This window comes from Lutjanus erythropterus, chromosome 1, assembly GCF_056507025.1.
Source record: "Lutjanus erythropterus isolate fLutEry1 chromosome 1, fLutEry1.hap2, whole genome shotgun sequence".
Lineage (NCBI taxonomy): Eukaryota > Metazoa > Chordata > Actinopteri > Lutjaniformes > Lutjanidae > Lutjanus > Lutjanus erythropterus.
In genome coordinates, this window is record NC_139317.1 from 14,343,037 (window position 1) to 14,361,125 (window position 18,089).

The following is an 18,089-nucleotide window of genomic DNA, read 5'->3' on the forward strand; positions in this document are numbered from 1 at the left end:
GTCTGTTTTAGGCATACAACGACCTCTGGTGGCCCTAGTGTTAATTACCACTGTGAAACTAATCACAGGGTTGTCAACTGCTCCTGTCCCCATGTCCAGGTGTCCTCGGGCTCCCTTTGGTCAGGTCAGCGTCTTGTATGGTAGACTGCCGCCTTTGGTGTGTGAGCGTGCGTACAAATTGGTGAACGAGAGGCAAACTGTTCAGCGCTTTGGATAGAAGCACTACATAAATGCAGCTATGTAACATAACCCTTCTGGAGGCTTCCCAATGTCATGTGAATCCATGCTGGATGAAAGATAGGTGACTCCCCGAAGTCTTCAGGATTTATCCAGTGGCAAACACAGCTGTCTGTACAAAGGTTCATGCCAATTCAACCAATAACTGTTGAGATATTTCTCTTTGAAACCAAAGTGGTGGATGGAAGGAAGATATTGCCATCTCTGGAGCCGTGGCTAAAAATAAACCAACAAACTACAAAATGCACCAATAATTGTGAGATAGTTCACCAGATCACTGCTATTTTTACTATTCAAGTGTTTGAACTTGGACTTTTTCTTTAACAACTTTTTATACTTTCCTTCCTCCATTAGTTTCTTTGCTGATCAGGCAGGACTTCATGAATACTTCCCTCCATCTATCTTTCCGTTGAGTTGCTGCTCCTTGTTGTCCAGTTTATGCACGACTCTGAAGGCCTCTAAGAACTCAGTGAAGTCTATGCTGCCATCCTTGTTGAAGTCGATACTGCGGGCCAGATCGTCGATGGCTCCGTCGTCGATCTCAACCCCCAGGTGGGCGCTGAAGAGGCGCCAGGTGTGACGAAACTCCTCGATGGAGATCAGACCTGGACATGACAACACATATACACCCACATTACTGAAAAGAATACATCTTGAATGATTGAAACACTGTCTTTAAAGTGATTTAATACTTTTTATTTGTTACCTGAATGGTCTTTGTCTATAATGTTGAATATTATCTCAATGTCTGTTCTGTATCTGAACAGAGTTTCTGCCAAGTTTGGAGTGACCTGAAAGGACAGGAGAGGAAAAGAAGGTGCAAAAACAGTAGAGTAGTAAACCGCCAAGGTTTGTGGTAAATGTACTTTGGTGCTCTCCACCCCTTCGTTTCTCTGACCTGAGACAGAGGCATCCCTGGTTCCATGTCCTCGAAGCAGGACTGATATTCCACACTGCCATCTGGTGCGAGACGGACTAAATGTGGACGCAGCGTCCTCCAGGGCAGGTCCAGTCTCAGTACGGACTCCAACACCAGAGCCCATTCACTGACTGAAACACTACCTGAGAAAAGATACGCTTACATATTACAACTACACGTCAACCTTGGCCTGCATGCTGGAAAGTGAGGGAAACCGTGATGAACAGAGCTCACCGGTGTTATTCTGGTCGTACTGCTGGAAGCCCGACATGAGCTCAGAGCGATGAGTGAACAGTTTCTCCTTCAGAGCCCTGAGAGCAGAACCTTCTGCAGCTCGTACTCTGCCGACACACAGGCCATTAAATAAGACTGGGCTTTCTTACATCATTTACAGGTATCTTTCTTTAATTATTAATTAGTCTGTCACTTATCTTGTCTGTAAAGTGTAAATAAAATAAAAAATAATGAATACCCACTGCAATTATACACAGTGGTGGAGGAAATATTCAAATCCTTTACTTAAGTAAAAGTACTAATACGGCAATCTAAAAATACTCTATAACAAGTAAATATCCTGCATCAGAAACCCTACTGAAGTACAACCACAGAAGTATTAGCAGCAAAATATACTTAAAGGAGAAGTATTGTTTAAGCCATATGACTGATATATTTTTTTATATGATATTATTCAACTGTTAATAGTGTTGTAGTTGTTTGAAGTGGAGCTAAGTTTAACTACAATAAGTACAGCTAGATAGTTTATTCTTAATTAAATTGTAACACAGATTTCTATTTTTTACAGAATTTGTTTTGGGAAATGATGGATAACTTTACCTATTTGGGCATTAAACAGGTACACTGCTTTGTTCTGAGAGGTCACAAACCAAACAGATTGGGGACTTTGGTTTAATTTGTAACAATGTCATGTATTTTATTGCCTTATTATATTTTTATTTGTGAAAAATCTAGATTGGAAAAGTGCCTATCAAATAAATTTGGTGAAGTAAATGTTAATTTCTCCTGAAATGTAGAAAAGTACAAGTATAAAGCATCGTCCAATACAAATACTCCAGTAAGGACAAGTACCCAAAAAAGGATTGTACTTGAGTAAATGTAAAAATGTATTACTTTCCACCGCAGAGGGCATGTCTGCATCTTCAGATTCCTTGTTTTGATCACTCAGAAGTCCAAAAATCAAAGATATTTAATAAATAACAATTTAAAATCCTCACATTAATGAGGCTGGAACTTAAATTTAAAAACTCTGGACATTCGATTAACAGTTTGTGTCTTTGAATTTAAGAAAATCTACGACACCCAGCGGTGGATAATCTGCTGCGTTTTACACAAACATAACACACCGGGCAGCTGCTGTACCTCTGTGTCAGGGTGAGCTTGCGTGTCGTGCGGCTGACTTGGTACTGGTAGAAACGGGGAACCAGCTCTCTGCCCACTTTGATGTACGCACCCCGGTTGCTTCCCTCCTCGTAATAGTTTGATGCTGAGAAAATGGTGATCACCTGAAGGACAAACAGACTGTTCAGACTGAAACATTTGAGACCATCTGAATGAATTTACTGCATCTTGTGTACCTGTCCACCGTGACAGAGCTCGTATCCCTCCTGTTTGCACTCGTGGGATCTGACGAGCAGCTGCAGTCCGTGTTGGAGCAGCAGCTTCTGGGTGACGTCGGGGCCGAAGTAGCAGCCTCCTCCTCTGAACGTGTTGGGACTGCAGCCTTCTTGGGTTTTAGGGTCACTCCACAGTATATCCACAATCTGCAGGGGAGAGGAGATCGGATAAAGGCGCTCATCACATCACAGCGATATTCATTTATTTTCCGCTGAATCCACCCATCTGACCTGTTTCCATTCTCGCTCATGTTGTGGAGGGGAAGGAGGAGGAACGGAGGACAGCGAGTCCAGGAAAGGCACTTGGAGGACATTGATGGCATTAGGCATGGTGGGAGAAGTCAGGCACTGTCGAGGGGTGAGGCAGGACGGAGTTCGAGGGGAGCACAGCGAAGAGGAGGAAGAGGATGATGAAGAGGAGGAGGAAGAAGAGACGGTGCTGTCTTGATGGTTGAGCCTGCATCGCTTCTTTCTATAGAAAAAAGGTGTAGAAGAGACGGTCTGTTACTTCAAATAAGAAGTTACAAATATGGGCAAAAACATGTCACTTTGCTTTTTCTATTTCAATATTTCTGGATACTGGGGTCCCTGAATTATATGAGAGAGTTGCATCAACTGAGTACGGCTGGAAATCTGAGATTTTTGTGGATTCAATGAACCCAACTGCATTCATGTGTGATGTTGTTAGTCCTCAAAAGAACCATTTTAGTACAACTTTTAATACAACTTTTTTGACCTCACCTGTAGTGACCGAACACAGCCACAAACTAGAGACCTGGAACACTCAAAGGATGCATGACTCTCGTAAATAAAGTGAGAATAAAGGGGTGTTTGAGCAATTCATAGGACAGAAATGCTCGCCATCCAATCCCCCCAAAAAAAGTACTTCTTGCAGAAATCTCGATACCAAATCACAGCATGAATTTTTATATGGTGCTCCTCAAGGTCTTGGTCTCTTAATGTGGTATTTTGCAGCAACTTCTGAAACATAATACAGCACAGGAACTTCAATCATCATGTTCTAAGCCCTTATACAATAAATTTTCTAAACATGAATAGGAGTCAAAACACAATGTTTTTACAGATGTATGACTGGGAAAACTGGGCTGCATCTTAAATTATTCTTCAGGTACCCAGTTGATGTATAAGGCTTCTATGTGGCGTATACTACTGGCCCGCTATCTATTCCTAAGTACTCCTGCCTCCCCCTAAAAATGACAAAAAAAGTGTTGGAAGGAAGGGAGTAGAAGAGGTCAATAAAAAAACATGCTGTTAGTATCTGTGGGCGGCTGTCAGACCTCTGGTTGGGAGTTCTTTGGTTCTTGCTGTGGCTGCGACTGCTGCTGGGACGAGAGCTGTCGGTCGATCTCATTCTCTTCATCTGTCTGCAGGACTGACCGATGTCCAGCTGCTCCAAACTGCGTCTGGGAAACCTCAGAGCGGATTTCACCTGGAAGAGAAAACAGAAATAAAGTGAGAACAAACTGAAGTCCAAACTAATGTATGTTAAGTATCTAAGGATAGAGCGTTAAATACAGTATGCTCGATAGATTGTGAGGTGATTTGTGATTTTGGGCTAAAAAATAAAAAAGTTAAACTATTTTTCACACATAAAGATACGTAACGGATGATTCATTTCATTCCAGGAACTTCTTTGTGATGAATAACTGTACATTTTGTTGCACTGTTTCCTCCTCTACTTCAAGCACTTATTTGCTGCATTTCCCAGACATACTTTTAATAATTTCATGAGAATATGTGCATTCATTTATTATCCAATAAAAGGCAACAGTTATTTTAAAAAAAAATCTTTTATTATTCATGAAAAATCATTTTCTGTTACCAAAACTGGCAGTATCTTGTTCAAGTTACTTGGAAGAATAAAAAATAAATCACACCCACAATAAAAAGGCCTAAGTACATGATGTACACCACTGGAAGTTGTTTAAAAAATGACCCATTTCTTAAAATCTGCATGAACATTTTTGATATTAAATTAAATGACTGCAATGTACAGTGAGTGTTTCCAGTGGTGCCAAAATCACAGAATGTCCCTGAAATTTGCATAACAACAAAGTTTTTTTTTTTAGTTTCATGACTGCAAATTAACTGAATGATGAGCTGCTCACATCGGTATAAAAGCTCTGGGAAACCCAATGCATGATACCAAGCCAGTGCAGGGTCAAAATAACCTGCTGAGGGTCCTGGGAGCAAAACTGAGCTGCCGGGTCTCTATTAACCTCCTGTTATTCCCAGTCTGTGTGCATTGTGTGGGCCTACTGTTTTTCTGTGCCGGAATAATAACTGGCCTCATGTTTGCCTCATGTGTTTGGACATAAATCATCAATTTTTTTTCCTGACTGGCAGCAATACTTTCTAACTAATAAACATGAGCGTAGAAAGTAGAGAGAGCAGAAAAGTCTGCGTGGGGAGGAGGTCAGGATATTTTGGTTGGGTCAAACACAGGACTTTTTAACAGGAAACCAAGGTTCAGTTCTTGTGTGAGACCAACAGTCAACATTTGTTTTTTTTACAGAAGTTATTTTAACCCAAACTATGATAATTTCCTAAACCTACCACGTAGTTTTGGTGCCTACTGTAAACCTAACCAAACTGCAACTGTCACCTAAAATGTTTCTCAGCAAACTTTATTTTGATAGGATGTTGCTTTTTAATTACTGCTAATTTGACTGCGTAATGAGAAGGACATTAGACTAACACATTACTTTGAAAGGGTCTATGGGTGCATGGATCTATTGATTAAATTTTCATTATTTAGTCAGACTTAATTCACTTTAGTGGAGAATTGTGTTGTCACAGCACCCTTAAGTCACATCATTTCAAGCTGTATATTTTCTTCTTTTCAATTTGATTAAATACAAGTTAATTGAGGTATATGCACACTCTGATATAACTTGAGATGAGATTTTGACTCAAAGCAGGACTCACCTTGATTCCTTAATTTATCTTATATATTGCTTGTTTGACTGATGCTTATTCCAAATTAATTTTAAATTATATAGCTGACACACAATAAAGGAAAGCAACTGCTGTCCGCTTGTCTTGTTGGTAATCCAGTCTTGTAGCAGACAAATAAAATTACTAACAGACTGTTGAAGAAAGTTTAACATGCAGGGAGCTCGTAACACAAATATTTTGCTCAGGAGTTTGTGGAGAACACAGCTAAATAGAGACAAGCATTCCTTCAAATGATATTGTTGCTGTCAGCATTTAAAAAAACATGTTTTTCTGACCTCTAGTGACCATAATCTATTATTGTAGTTGTATTGTAGTGTGGATGGAGGACAGGTGGAGGCTGAAGGTCGTTTCCACTGACCTTGTGCCGCTCGATGGTGCTGAGGAGGTCCAGGTCAGTCTGGTCTGAAATCCCTCCGTGAACGATCAGGATCTTTCCGTCGATGACTGTCGCGACGGGCAGGAGGCTGAAAACGTCCTGAAACAGCTGGAGGATCTCACGGCCGTGAGTCTGCACGCAGTCACACGCAGTAAAAAAAATGTCACCACCGTGAGCCACAGTCAGAAATCACATGCTGCTGAATGAGCAGCTGAGTTCTGTACAAGATAAAAGCTGAATAATGAGTCTGGACTTTACTGTACCTTGTACTTCTGCATGACTTCTTTGGTGAACCCATATCTGAAACAATAATGTAAAAACACCATCATATCTACCCTCATGTTTGCAGTGGCCCTAAATGGATAAACGTTTTCTTTAATTTCTTCTCTTCTTCTTCTCTCCCACCTGAGGTTCATTATGTGGTCTTCATGGTTCCCTCGGTTCAGGTGCATGTAGTCGGGGTAAAGCAGAAGGTAGGCGAACAGGAGCACAACCACTTCGACTGACTTTTTCCCACGGTCCACAAAGTCCCCGTTGAACACATAAGGTGTCTCCGCAGAGGGGAGGCCGTTCTGAACAACAGAAACATAACAAAATGATAAAAACAGCACAAACTTTTTTTTATGATTTTTCAATATCTCTTGCAATATAATGGGAATTTTCAGGTGCAGTATCAAGCCTCGATTACATTTAATGTCATATTTTAATATCATGTACAATATGACTTTTCATCATTTTCTATTATGTTTAATAAACTATGTTTAAAACTATAATTAAGGGTTTATTTCAACCAAAGTAGAGTTGATGATTGTTGGATCAGTGGAAAGATGAGCCAAGATGGTTTAGATGAGTTTTCTTTTGTTTCTGTTGAGTTTGAAAGTTGAGGTGTGTTTTTACAAAGATAAATTCACTGTGACTTTAGCTAGACCAATAAATTGGCTGCTTCTGGTTAAACAAAAAGGATCTTGCTCTTTAATGGTAGTCCTTTCCATAACGTTGCCAGATACTTACAATAAAAATAGGAGCCTGTCAGCTGTGAAATAATACAGAAAAGAAAATGTAGGTTTACCTTATAAAATATGAGAAGTAAGTCATCAAGCCGCCCGTGTAGATCACCTGAACCAAAAAGGAAAATCACCGCAATGGAGATATTGGAATCGTATTTCTGGCTTTACAGATAACGTCTAAAATTCCTAAATGGTATAAAAACAGGACAGTGAATTGCTCCACCTCTACCACCAAATAGTGTGTGTTTTCTCTTGTAGTCACGAGTATTCTTGAGTTTAATGAGATGCGGATCTGCAGGAGGAGGCAGCAGTGGAAGAGGAGTCAAGTGCCTGATCAGTGTGCAAATAAACAAGACCTCCATTCTTGGAACTCTGCCATTAAAATACAGTGAACTGTATTTAAAATATGTTTACAAGCATCAGCGATCATTTAACCAGTAAGTAGGTCATTCATTTATTCAGTGGCTGACAGAGCTGTATGGTGTAGCAGGTGCACAAGCAGCAGCTAATCATTATAAGGAAAAATTAGAGCTTTTTCATTCTCTTTGGCACATGTGCGCTGAAAAACGATCCTGAATGCTGAATTAACACCCACCACATATAGTGATCTCTTTGGTGTAGGATGTTGACAGGTGGATGATGTTGGGCATCTGTTTGAGGAGCTTTTTGGTCTCGTACAGCAGCTGCAGAACGTATCTGGCATGTAGAGTCTGTTTGGAGGGAAGACGAGCGATAAGCACCTAACAAGCAACCGAAAATCTAAACCAGACAAAATGAAGAGTGAGAAAGATCAAAATATCCAGATTCTGTACCTGCTGCTCCTTAAACGCACTGAGGAGAGCGTTCGTGTCGGAGACGGAGAGAGGAAACGACAGCCGGGGCCCGGCGTACGACTCTGGGACCGGGATCAAGTTGTAGCAGGTCTCTCTGTCTAACCAGGGGTCGACCACTGGGTCCAGCAGCTGGGAGATCAGGTCTGGAAGACGCAGTGTAACAGTAAATATAAGACTCACTGATGTCTTTTGGATTAGACTGAAATTAAAGCTAGAGGTCCATAAGTGTACAATCCTAGGAGATGAAACTGCTGCAGATTTTTGTTTTGGAATTCTTGACATGTCTCTCAACTTTTCCGTGTGTCTTTTCTGTGTGCAAACAGCCCTTCAGTCTCATACCCTTATATGTGCTTTGATGGGGCATTTACCTAAGCTACTAAGGAACAATTGCCACTTCAAATTAGAAATGTACCAACAATTCTGCGATTTCCTAACCCATTCATGACTCTGACTCAGACATTTGTTAGGACATTGCTGAAGAACAAATAATAAAAAAAACTATTCCTTAACAAGTAAATATTGTCAAATGAGGTGCAGTGTGAGAATGGTGTACAGCTAAAAGTAGGTGAAATCAATAAAATCACTGTTTTTGGCTAAACTATCTGACTGAATACTTCAAATCAAGTCATTCGGGTAATCAAGCCAATGCTGCCACAAAGAAGTCCTGCTCTTTGATCTGCAACATCAGACCATGATGGCTTAAAACCAGAGATATTGGAAGGGCTGATACAATGGCACAAACAGTACTGTAAAATCTCTGATGGCAGACAAATTTATATCACCTCACAGTATAAACTCATCTCCCAACTCTGATAGTTCAGGTATAACAAGCACTGACAGCAATAAGTAGAAACCCCACACTGATTTATTCTTACATTTTTTGCTATGTTTTGATCCGTCATGGATCTTAATCAGCAAATAGGAGAAGCCTTCAGGGCTTTCTGTCAGAAAACCGTTCTAGCATGTGTTCCATTTCAATCCAAACTGTAATCTTTTCCTAAACATAACCAAGTAGTTTTGTTATCTGAACCTAACAATGGAAAAAATGAAGAAAACAAACCTGAAGATAAGTCAACTAAGTCTAAAAAAAATAATGAGTCAACAGTAAGCTTGACATGGGAGTCAAACCTCAGTTTCCTGGCTGCCTCAGGTGATGTCACTTGAGTCAGCGGTGGTTGGGTCTGAGCATTACAAACTTGAAAATGAAAAAAAAAAATCTGATGGGGTGGCGATAGGAAAAAGTGAAATCACCCAAACTCTATAGCCCGCCCCTCATATCTATTTGAGGCTTAAGGCTACATTAGCCACTAGAAATGTATTGGCTAATGGGCTAAGGTATGGAAAAAGTCAACCTTCAGGGCTAGCTGACAGAAAGCCCTTTCTGACAGAAAGGCTATAATAAAGCCACTGACAGTATAAAGATTGATAAGATCCTTCCACCCAGGAGACTGGGGTTCAACTCTCATTGTTGACTTATTGTTTTTAGACTATACCGACTTAGTATCTTCAGGTTTTTTAAGTTTTTTGTCACAGTTTTGTTAGGTTTAGGCACCAAAACTGCTCAGTTAGGCTTTGCAACAAAACTACTGGGAAATAAATCTTTTTTGGGGGAGGGAAAATAAAGGATTTAGCCACCAAACTAAAACATATTCAATATACAGATCTGAATTTTTAGTTCCTTGTAATAAACAGCTTGACACAACACCACATCCAGCTCTGTGTGACATCACCGTTGTATTAAAAGACCACTCCAATATGCTAATATGAAACCTGATGGTCTCTAATTTATGCAAACAAACAGTGCATGAACAGACATCTACCTACAGGCCTTTTTCTCTTTTTGTCTATTTCCCCTTAAGTGTCTATTAAATGTCCTCTATTCCGTCACTTAAACACACACACACAAAAACATAGAGGCTATATATAAGAAACACAGACAGTCTGGCCTGTTTGCATCACTTATGTGTAAAACACATGAAGAGGATGTGTTGTAGATGTTGAGCAGTAAGGCCTGACCTAAGGATTAGCTTGTCAATGGAGCATTATGCTTTTTAGCTGGATGAGTGGGTCAATACATACTTAAGCCACAGCTGTGTCAGTGCAACACACCGACACATTGGCCTCCACATTCACAGTAGTTGCTAAGCAACAGGGTATACGCAAAGGGTTTTCTAATCTGGACCAAAATACAGTGGCATGACTAACAAAACTGGTGTTAATTTGATAGAGGTGAAAAATGCGGCTATATATAATCTCTCTGTGTTAGAACACGTTCAAAATAACAACCGTTAAACACCAACTGACAATGAATTTACTGCATTGTTTAAATATAATCTCCCATTATTTGTCTTTACCTAAAAACTGGTTGAACATCCCTGTAATCATTTAGTTTCACATAATAGCACACCAGCATCAAATACACCCCCCCACCCCCCAAAAAAGATATTTAAAGCTAAAATACATGGAAAAAAAGGGTAAAATGGCTCAGAATAACCTCACAAATTTGAGTTTCAGTATTTGTGAGACAAAGGCAGCCCTGGAGTGAATGCTTTACATGCACAGTGCAAAATAATAAAGTAGAATACATTTGTAGTTTCTGCATTCGCTGAAAACATATTTCCTTATAGCCAAATGGAGGCACTGTTTGAGATTATTATTTCACTCTGAAACAGAAGCAACTTTAGCTCAAACTAGGCCTCTACTCAATGTCTGTGGTCATATTTTATTAGGTCTTCACCCTAAACAAAATCCTCAGTTTGATTTTTTCTAAATGAAATCAACTTTAAGTGAACATAACCCATCAGTTTCATCAAAAAAAATGTAATTTCTGGCACTCTTAGACTGCTGCCAAACTGTTCTGTTATTAGACTTGGGTGCCTCCCTTTGTGTGCGTCAAGCAGGAGAGCAAACAGTTTCTTCACAACAGCGAAAATGCTGTTAAAATGTTTTTCAAACAAGGCAAAACATGTTGTGAATTTTGGACTTTCGGACTCTGGAATTATTGGAAATTTTTTGATCACGACAATCTTACAGAGCCGCTATTGGAACAGAATGAATAAATACGCAAAAAAGAATAAAGCTGTGCAGCATTTGATTTAATTCTAATGAAAATGTTATTAACAAATCATCAAATTATACTTCCAATATTTCCAAACAGCAAGGATAAAATCAGAGTTTTCTATACTAATCTTCATATTCTGTAGGTGGAGTTTTTTTTTTCCTGACCTGGACCATTTCCATTCAGCTGAGTGAAGTTGTCGAGCATGAAACTGAAGAAACTGGAGAGCTGAAGGAAAAAAAAAAAAAACACAAGACCCAACATGGTTAATCTTTTTGATACATCTGAAAATGGGCGTATACGAGCCCCCCGGTGCTGAGAGTCACCTGTAGCTGGTCCTGTTCCCCGGCGTACTCAATGGACTGGAAGATGTTCCAGGTGTACCTGCGCCTCATCTCCAGACGGGCCATGTAGCGCCGGTACCATCGCTGGATCAAAACAGCTGCCTTCATCGCTACGACGACAAAACGCCAGCTGTTACATTTTATTTTGACAGGAGACATGTTGATATCCAGAGTCACACACACACACACACACACACACACACACATACACACACACACACACACACACACACACACACAGTGTTGGGATGTAGTTCAGTCACTAGTTAAAACTACAATTTGCACTGGTTGGATGGTAGTTCAACTACAAAAAGTAGTTTCCTCAACACTGTACATTTATATGTATATATGTATGTTTTGGACACTGCTGCTTTGTCATTTCAGCGACATCTCTGATCACTTGTACACTGATGACACAGTTGTAGTTTTCATTTAAACCTCATGAATTTCATAAACTTTCTGTGCTTTACAATCCTACCCTCATCTTCGCCATCTAGTCTGCGTAATCTTGGCGTGAGTTTGGACCAATCCGTGAGTTTCGGTCCTTACATTAAGATATTGGCTCGATCCTGTTTCTTTCATCTGAGAAACATAGCCAAACTTAGAATGAAATGGAAATGCTAATACATGCATTTATCTCATCCACTTAGATTACTGTAATTCTCTTTTCACCGCCCTGAATAAATCTCCCTTACACCATCTACTAACCATCCAAGCACCCGCTGCTGCTTGGCTCTGAACACAGTCCAACAAACAGTCACATATTACACCTATTTTAACCTCTGTGCATCGTTTATTTTAAAATTTTGGTCACTTTAGAGCCTCACGTTTATTACAGACCATCTGCACACAACAAAATGAGCTCTTTAGTCCACCCAGGGTTTTCTAAATGAACCTCAGACACGTTTTAAGACACGGGGAGATTGTTGTCTTCACTTGGCAGCTCCTAGGCTCTGGAATAGTCTCCCAATAAGCTTTAGATCTTTGAACTCTGTGGACTCTTAAAAAGCAGCCATAAACCTGTTCGCATTTGGCATCATAGTATTTCATGTCTTCATCTTGTGCCTTAAGACTGTTCTCTTGGTGTTTTATGTTTGTTTTATTTATTTTATTCTATTTTAGATTACATGACTTTGGCTTTGAATTTATTTCTTTGACTGTGAGGCACATTGTGATTGGCATCTGTGAAAAGTGCTACATAAATAAACTTTAGCTCCTAATATACCATATGAGACTCTTTTTTTAGTATTCTAGCACAGCATGACACTTTTCAGTTCCACTACAAAGTGACAGGAACATTTCTTTATACCTGCTGAAGCTAATTCTACTGCATCTTTTGTAAATTATCAATCTGAAGATATCATTAGGTTAATATGTATAAATGTACAGAGATACACACACGAATAGATGCACACACCACATATGTCACAGACTGATCTACAGAGTTGAGCAGAGTCTTACTGAGAGCCGGGCTGGGAGTCTTAACTGTGTCATCTGTGAGAAGAAAAGTGAATGAGTGAATAAAATCATGCACAAGGCAACACACACACACACACACACACAGAACACACATATAGCAAGAGAGATAACAAGACACAGGGGAGGTCACGAGCAACAGGGGGACTGGAAAAACTAAGCAAATTAAAAGAGCTTTGAGGAGAAACTGCACTCATTAAAGAGAGGAGAAGAAGACAGACGGCGAAGAAAAGCAAAGCACCATCTGTCACACATCTGGTGTGTGCGTGTGCAACAAGTCTGAGGAAAATCTACTACTGCAAAAATTAATTAGCTTCAGATTCATACAACACAGCGTGACACTGAGTTGCGTAAAATACTGGTGCTATGACTACTACTAATAATACACTGATGATACAAAATGCTTCACAGACAATCAACAAGATAAAAACAGTAAGACAAGTGCTTAGACAATAGAAACGGTGAAATAAACAAAGGAAACAAGCACAGACTGATGTCTACTGGTAAAACAGATCTATAATTAACACAACCTGATTGCAGTCATCTTGAGTTTTTAAACACAGCTGCAACTAATAATCATTTTAATAATCAATTACTCGACAATTACGTTCTCGATTAAAAGACAACTCCATCTGTGCCTTTTTCCGGGCTTGAACCTCGGGGATTAATATGTAGCATCGTCATCATGCAGAAACTTACGTCAGGTCACACAAGAAAACCTTTTTAGGATTTAGGAAAATAGCATTTTGACACTGAAATATACAGACTTCAACCAAAATTTGAATGTTCATCTCTGAATACATGAGGAACACTAATGGAGAGCTAACATTTAGTAGGATTTATAGGGCTGAAATAGAATATAATTGTCATAAGTATGTTTTCATTAGTGTATAATCACCTGAAAATTATAACTGTTGTGTTTGCGTCACCTTAGAATGAGCTGTTTATATCTACAGAGGGCAGGTCCTCTTCCAGTGAGGCCGCTAAGTTTCTACAGTAGCCCAGGATGGACAAAGTTTTGCAGCCACTGTATATTCTAATGCATGCTTGGAAGGGAAGGGGGGACGAGATGTGTTTTCAATCTGCAAATTCAATGCAAGATGCTACTAAATCCTACACACTGGCCCTTTAATCTATTGTTTAGCCTATGAAACTGCCCAAAAATGCCCACCACAATTTCTCAGACTCCATGATGAAATATTCAACTGTACAAAGATATGAAACCGAGAAAAGCAGCACATCTTTACATTTGAGAAGCTGCAAAAGAGAATGTTAGACATTTTAGCTTTTATGCTCAGTTGACTAAAAAGGATGTCTTGGCTCTTGTTTTTATTCTGGTCTAAGAGGAGCACAACAGATGATTAAGGATCTATAGTGTGGGTTTGAAAACTGAGTTTTGTGCTGTAGGCTTTAAAGGGACAGTTTACCCCAAAATCAAAAACTGAAAAATTTTCCCACTGGCTTGTGGTGCTGGTTATCCATTAAGATTGTTTTGGCACAGGTTGCAGTTTTGGACATATCAGCATATGGCACTCAGCTTGTGGTGCTTGAAGAGCCAGAAAGATACATTTGAAAAATTCAAAACCAGCATCTCCATCCTAAAATCATGACCCAGTTACTCAGGATAATCCACAGACCTTGTTGTGAGCAGTTTCATGTAAGAACTACTTTCTTTCTAGCAGAAAAGAAAGTAGTTCTTGTAGATTCCACAGTAGTAGATTCTACTGGAGGAGGCAAGTAGTTCCTGCATGACACTGCTCATAAGTTATGTGAAGTCATCCTTCAAAACTGTCTGGAAAAGGGCAGGCACTTAAAAAACACTTGGCAGATGATTGGATGAACCATCTAGCTATGATATCTAACACATGCCAACGTCAACCATTTGCTCTTCTTTCAATGAAGAAAGTTCAGACATAACTGATGCCATCACAGTATCTACGCTAACTTCTTCAGGAGCCACCATTGTTTGTTCAAGACGAGTCGCCTCCATGGATGCTTCTTGCTGTTGTCACACCTAAATCCACAGCAGCAGCTCCGAGTAGTCCCTCCTGGGATGCTGATTGGCTACACCACTTTTGGTGCGAACTTAAACTTGAAGCCTAGCAAGATGGATTCTCGCGTGATCTCACAAATCCAGCTGCCTCGCAGGGTAAGCTTTAAACACCACGAGCTGAGTTACATTTTGTTCCATTATATTGGAGAGAAAGCAGACATATGCAAAACTCTGCAACTCGTGCCAAAACAGTCAGGGACATAAATATATACTTTTTGATTTTGGGTTGAACTGTCCCTTTGAAGGTGATTTGCAAAAAAGCCTGTGTACAGCCACATGAATATGTGTTACACTATGTTCTAATGAATGAATAAATAAAACATTTGTTGCCCCTAAGGGAATTTGTTCTGCACACGGAGCATAAAAAGACATCAACAACCACACATGACAGCACATAGAACAAAAAAATAATAAAAAAAAGCATCATTTGTTAAATCCAAAAAGAACATCAAGTGCAGTTTAAGAACAAATTCAGACCATGTGATCAGAGCAGCTGAATGCTGCTTGGGACAAAGGATGAGATGCCTCTTTTAGTGTGGATCTATACATTTATCCTTTGCCAGACCACAGAGAGTGCAGTGAGTCTGCTCTGATCTTGTGAGCTAAATTCATGGTGAGCTGGTTTGACACCGAAGTAATACTGGACATTGGTTCCCCAGTCATCTTGCCACCCAGGTTAATGACCGTGTCCTAAGGGGACCCCAGGGCTGAACTAATGTGATTATTCAAGTTATTTTTGAGTTCTATTTGAGCTCATCTACCCACAGACCAGGTGTGAGAACATGTCAGTTCTAATTTGATGCCAATTGTGTTTTTCCTCAGGGGCAACAGGTCCAAAATGTCCCACTGACAGGACGTGGAAATCATGAGTCAGCCCTGGACAGATTGAATGGATCATAATACGACGATTACCTGTCTCCAATCTTTTCCCTTGAGTCTCCGTAGCAACGGAGGTACCACATCCCATGATGACCAACAAGGAGGAAGGTCCCGGGGGTCACATCAGTCAGTTTGTTCCAAGCTAGGAGCAGTGGGTCACATCTGGCTGGTGGCATGTGACAGCTGCACCGAGACCTGGAAATTAACAACACCACAGAGGTAAAGCTTCATCAGCTGGTGGAGACTATGGAGGGATTCACTCTCTGGTTTATCAGGGTTCTCTAAAGTCAGCAGGGTTTTACTCCAGAGAGTTACTCCAGTAAGTCTGAGCGCCCCTGAAAAATAGATATTGTTGCATCACTTGTTGCTGTATTTGCATTTGCAACAGTTATCCTGGTGAAAAGTAACTAAATACTTACTCAAGTACTTTATAATAGTGCAATTTTGAGGTAGCCCACTGATAGGCTACTTCACTTGAGTATTTTCATTTGTTATTTTATCCCTGATACTACACTCCACTGCCATTGGGAGGCAAATCTTGAAAAATTACTGAAAAGATTGATTATGGCAACTAGTTTTCCTCCAGTCGACTAATCAATTTATCAGTGCAGGTCTAATTTTGAGGTACTTGTACTTTGAGTATTTTCATTTTCTGCTAGGGCAGTTTATACTTCTAGTCCACTTAAGAGGTACATCTTGTATACATCTATACTTTTTTCCCTCTACCACAATTTTGATAACTTAAGTTACTCTGTGGATTGAGATTAATAACACAAACTAGAATTAACAATTAAATTATGTTTTTATATGTTATGATAAGACTTAACTGATTATTCTGAAATGGGCCATTCTATGAGGAGTACATATACTTCAACTACTTATAGAGATTTTGGCTTTATTTTGATACTATTATTTTGTACTTTTACTTTCTACTCGCATTACTCAAGTAAAAGATCAGAGTATTTCTTCCATTACTGGTATTTGATTTCTGCTGTAAAGATTAGAACTGTTTCAGATGTTAACATCAAGATATGTCATACACATAAAAGTCAAAAGTGATGACTTTAGTAGTTAAGGCTCGATCCTGTTTTACTACCTTTCTTCTTTATTCTCACCCCCTCCAAATGTGCATGAAGACCTCACAACACATGTGCTGCATTCACGAACCATGAGGAATAAAACTGAGCTTAAAGATGGCTGCTGATCACGCTTTAACACTCTCACAGCAGCATACATTCAACAGATGAGGGAAGTGTAGAGAACAAATCAAACTAAAAGCAAAATGCTGCTTGTTGCGCATCACTTCCCCACGTTGTCTCACAGCAGCATCATGTTCAAAACGACGACCTGTGGAAGTGAAGCCACGGTTCCTACCTGCAGCCGCTGTCCGCGCGATCCGGAAATCATCAGTGGGACACAATCATCCATGTGATGCAGGACACAAACTTGCACGGAAACTGCGGACAGGTTGTGCTACGTGTCCTGTAAATGACTGTTCAGAGATGGTTTCAGGGTAAAAAGGTGGGCTGATGTTAGCGGTGAAGTGTTTGCAGAGAAGCTGCTGCAGGAGGAGCTCAGAGAGGAGGAGGAGGAGGAGGAGGAGGCGGAGGCATCAGCAGGTGGATGAAAACCAGAACACAGCACTGCTCCACCTTCTCTGCTGTTCCTCCTTAAAATACCTCTGAAATATCACACAGGTTATCTCAATGCATCAGCTGATCACTTCTGTGCCTCATGTTCAGCTCCACAAGGTGGGTGATCATTTACACTTTGGCTGCTGACTAGAATATCAGCTGAATTGCTGTGGATTATCTTGATCCTCAGAGGATAAATACTGATTTAAATTACCTTTAATTTGGCTCCACCCTCAGGCCAGTTATTTAAATCCACAACTTGTTTTCTGGTTTGGCAAAATACTTTTAACAGCTGCTGGGGGGTTAGTTAGATCTTCAGGTTTGTTTAATACACAGATGCACACACAGACCCAAAGTCAACATTCACTTTTCACAGCAGTCATATAGATATGAAATAGCAGGGTAAACTCAGGTGTTACCAATTATACTAATTAAGGCTCCATTCCATTTAGTGTAGCAGACCTTTCCAGCAAGCCCAACATGCAGACATATACTGTATGTAGACACTGCATTGACCACTGAAGCCTCATGTCAGCATCATATTGGTCTGGTCAACACTGGCCTGTGAACAAATGAATGCATAAACATTTTCTGGATGAAAAACACTAAAACATCAAACATGTCACCTGATTTCAAAATTCAGAGGCCCACAATCTTAATAAG

At 40.0% G+C, this 18,089-nt stretch overlaps 1 protein-coding gene across 1 annotated transcript; it reads right to left on the minus strand.

Moving 5' to 3' along the window:
- Nucleotides 1-615: 615 nt before the first annotated feature.
- Nucleotides 616-17,439, minus strand: ppef1 (protein phosphatase, EF-hand calcium binding domain 1). The gene is made up of 19 exons (XM_084714330.1): nucleotides 17,167-17,439; nucleotides 15,826-15,987; nucleotides 12,846-12,878; nucleotides 11,367-11,494; nucleotides 11,208-11,268; nucleotides 7,962-8,125; nucleotides 7,745-7,859; nucleotides 7,212-7,258; nucleotides 6,548-6,714; nucleotides 6,406-6,442; nucleotides 6,125-6,274; nucleotides 4,086-4,237; nucleotides 3,019-3,259; nucleotides 2,749-2,934; nucleotides 2,534-2,676; nucleotides 1,391-1,497; nucleotides 1,136-1,299; nucleotides 944-1,028; nucleotides 616-842 (listed from the first exon to the last, which is right to left on the minus strand). Exons 2-19 carry the CDS (start codon nucleotides 15,878-15,880, stop codon nucleotides 616-618), a joined length of 2,262 nt encoding a protein of 753 aa, XP_084570456.1. The 5' UTR covers nucleotides 15,881-15,987; nucleotides 17,167-17,439.
- Nucleotides 17,440-18,089: the final 650 nt, after the last annotated feature.

Bases quoted from the DNA above. Each gene is read 5' to 3' on its own strand.
- ppef1 (XM_084714330.1), bottom strand. From the start codon at position 15,880: ATGGGATGTGGTACCTCCGTTGCTACGGAGACTCAAGGGAAAAGATTG. The intron at 11,269-11,366 runs GTGACTCTCAGC...TTTTTCCTTCAG, and splicing joins GGGAACAGGACCAGCTACAG to CTCTCCAGTTTCTTCAGTTT. The intron at 1,498-2,533 runs GTACAGCAGCTG...GTGTGTCGGCAG, and splicing joins AAGCTCACCCTGACACAGAG to AGTACGAGCTGCAGAAGGTT.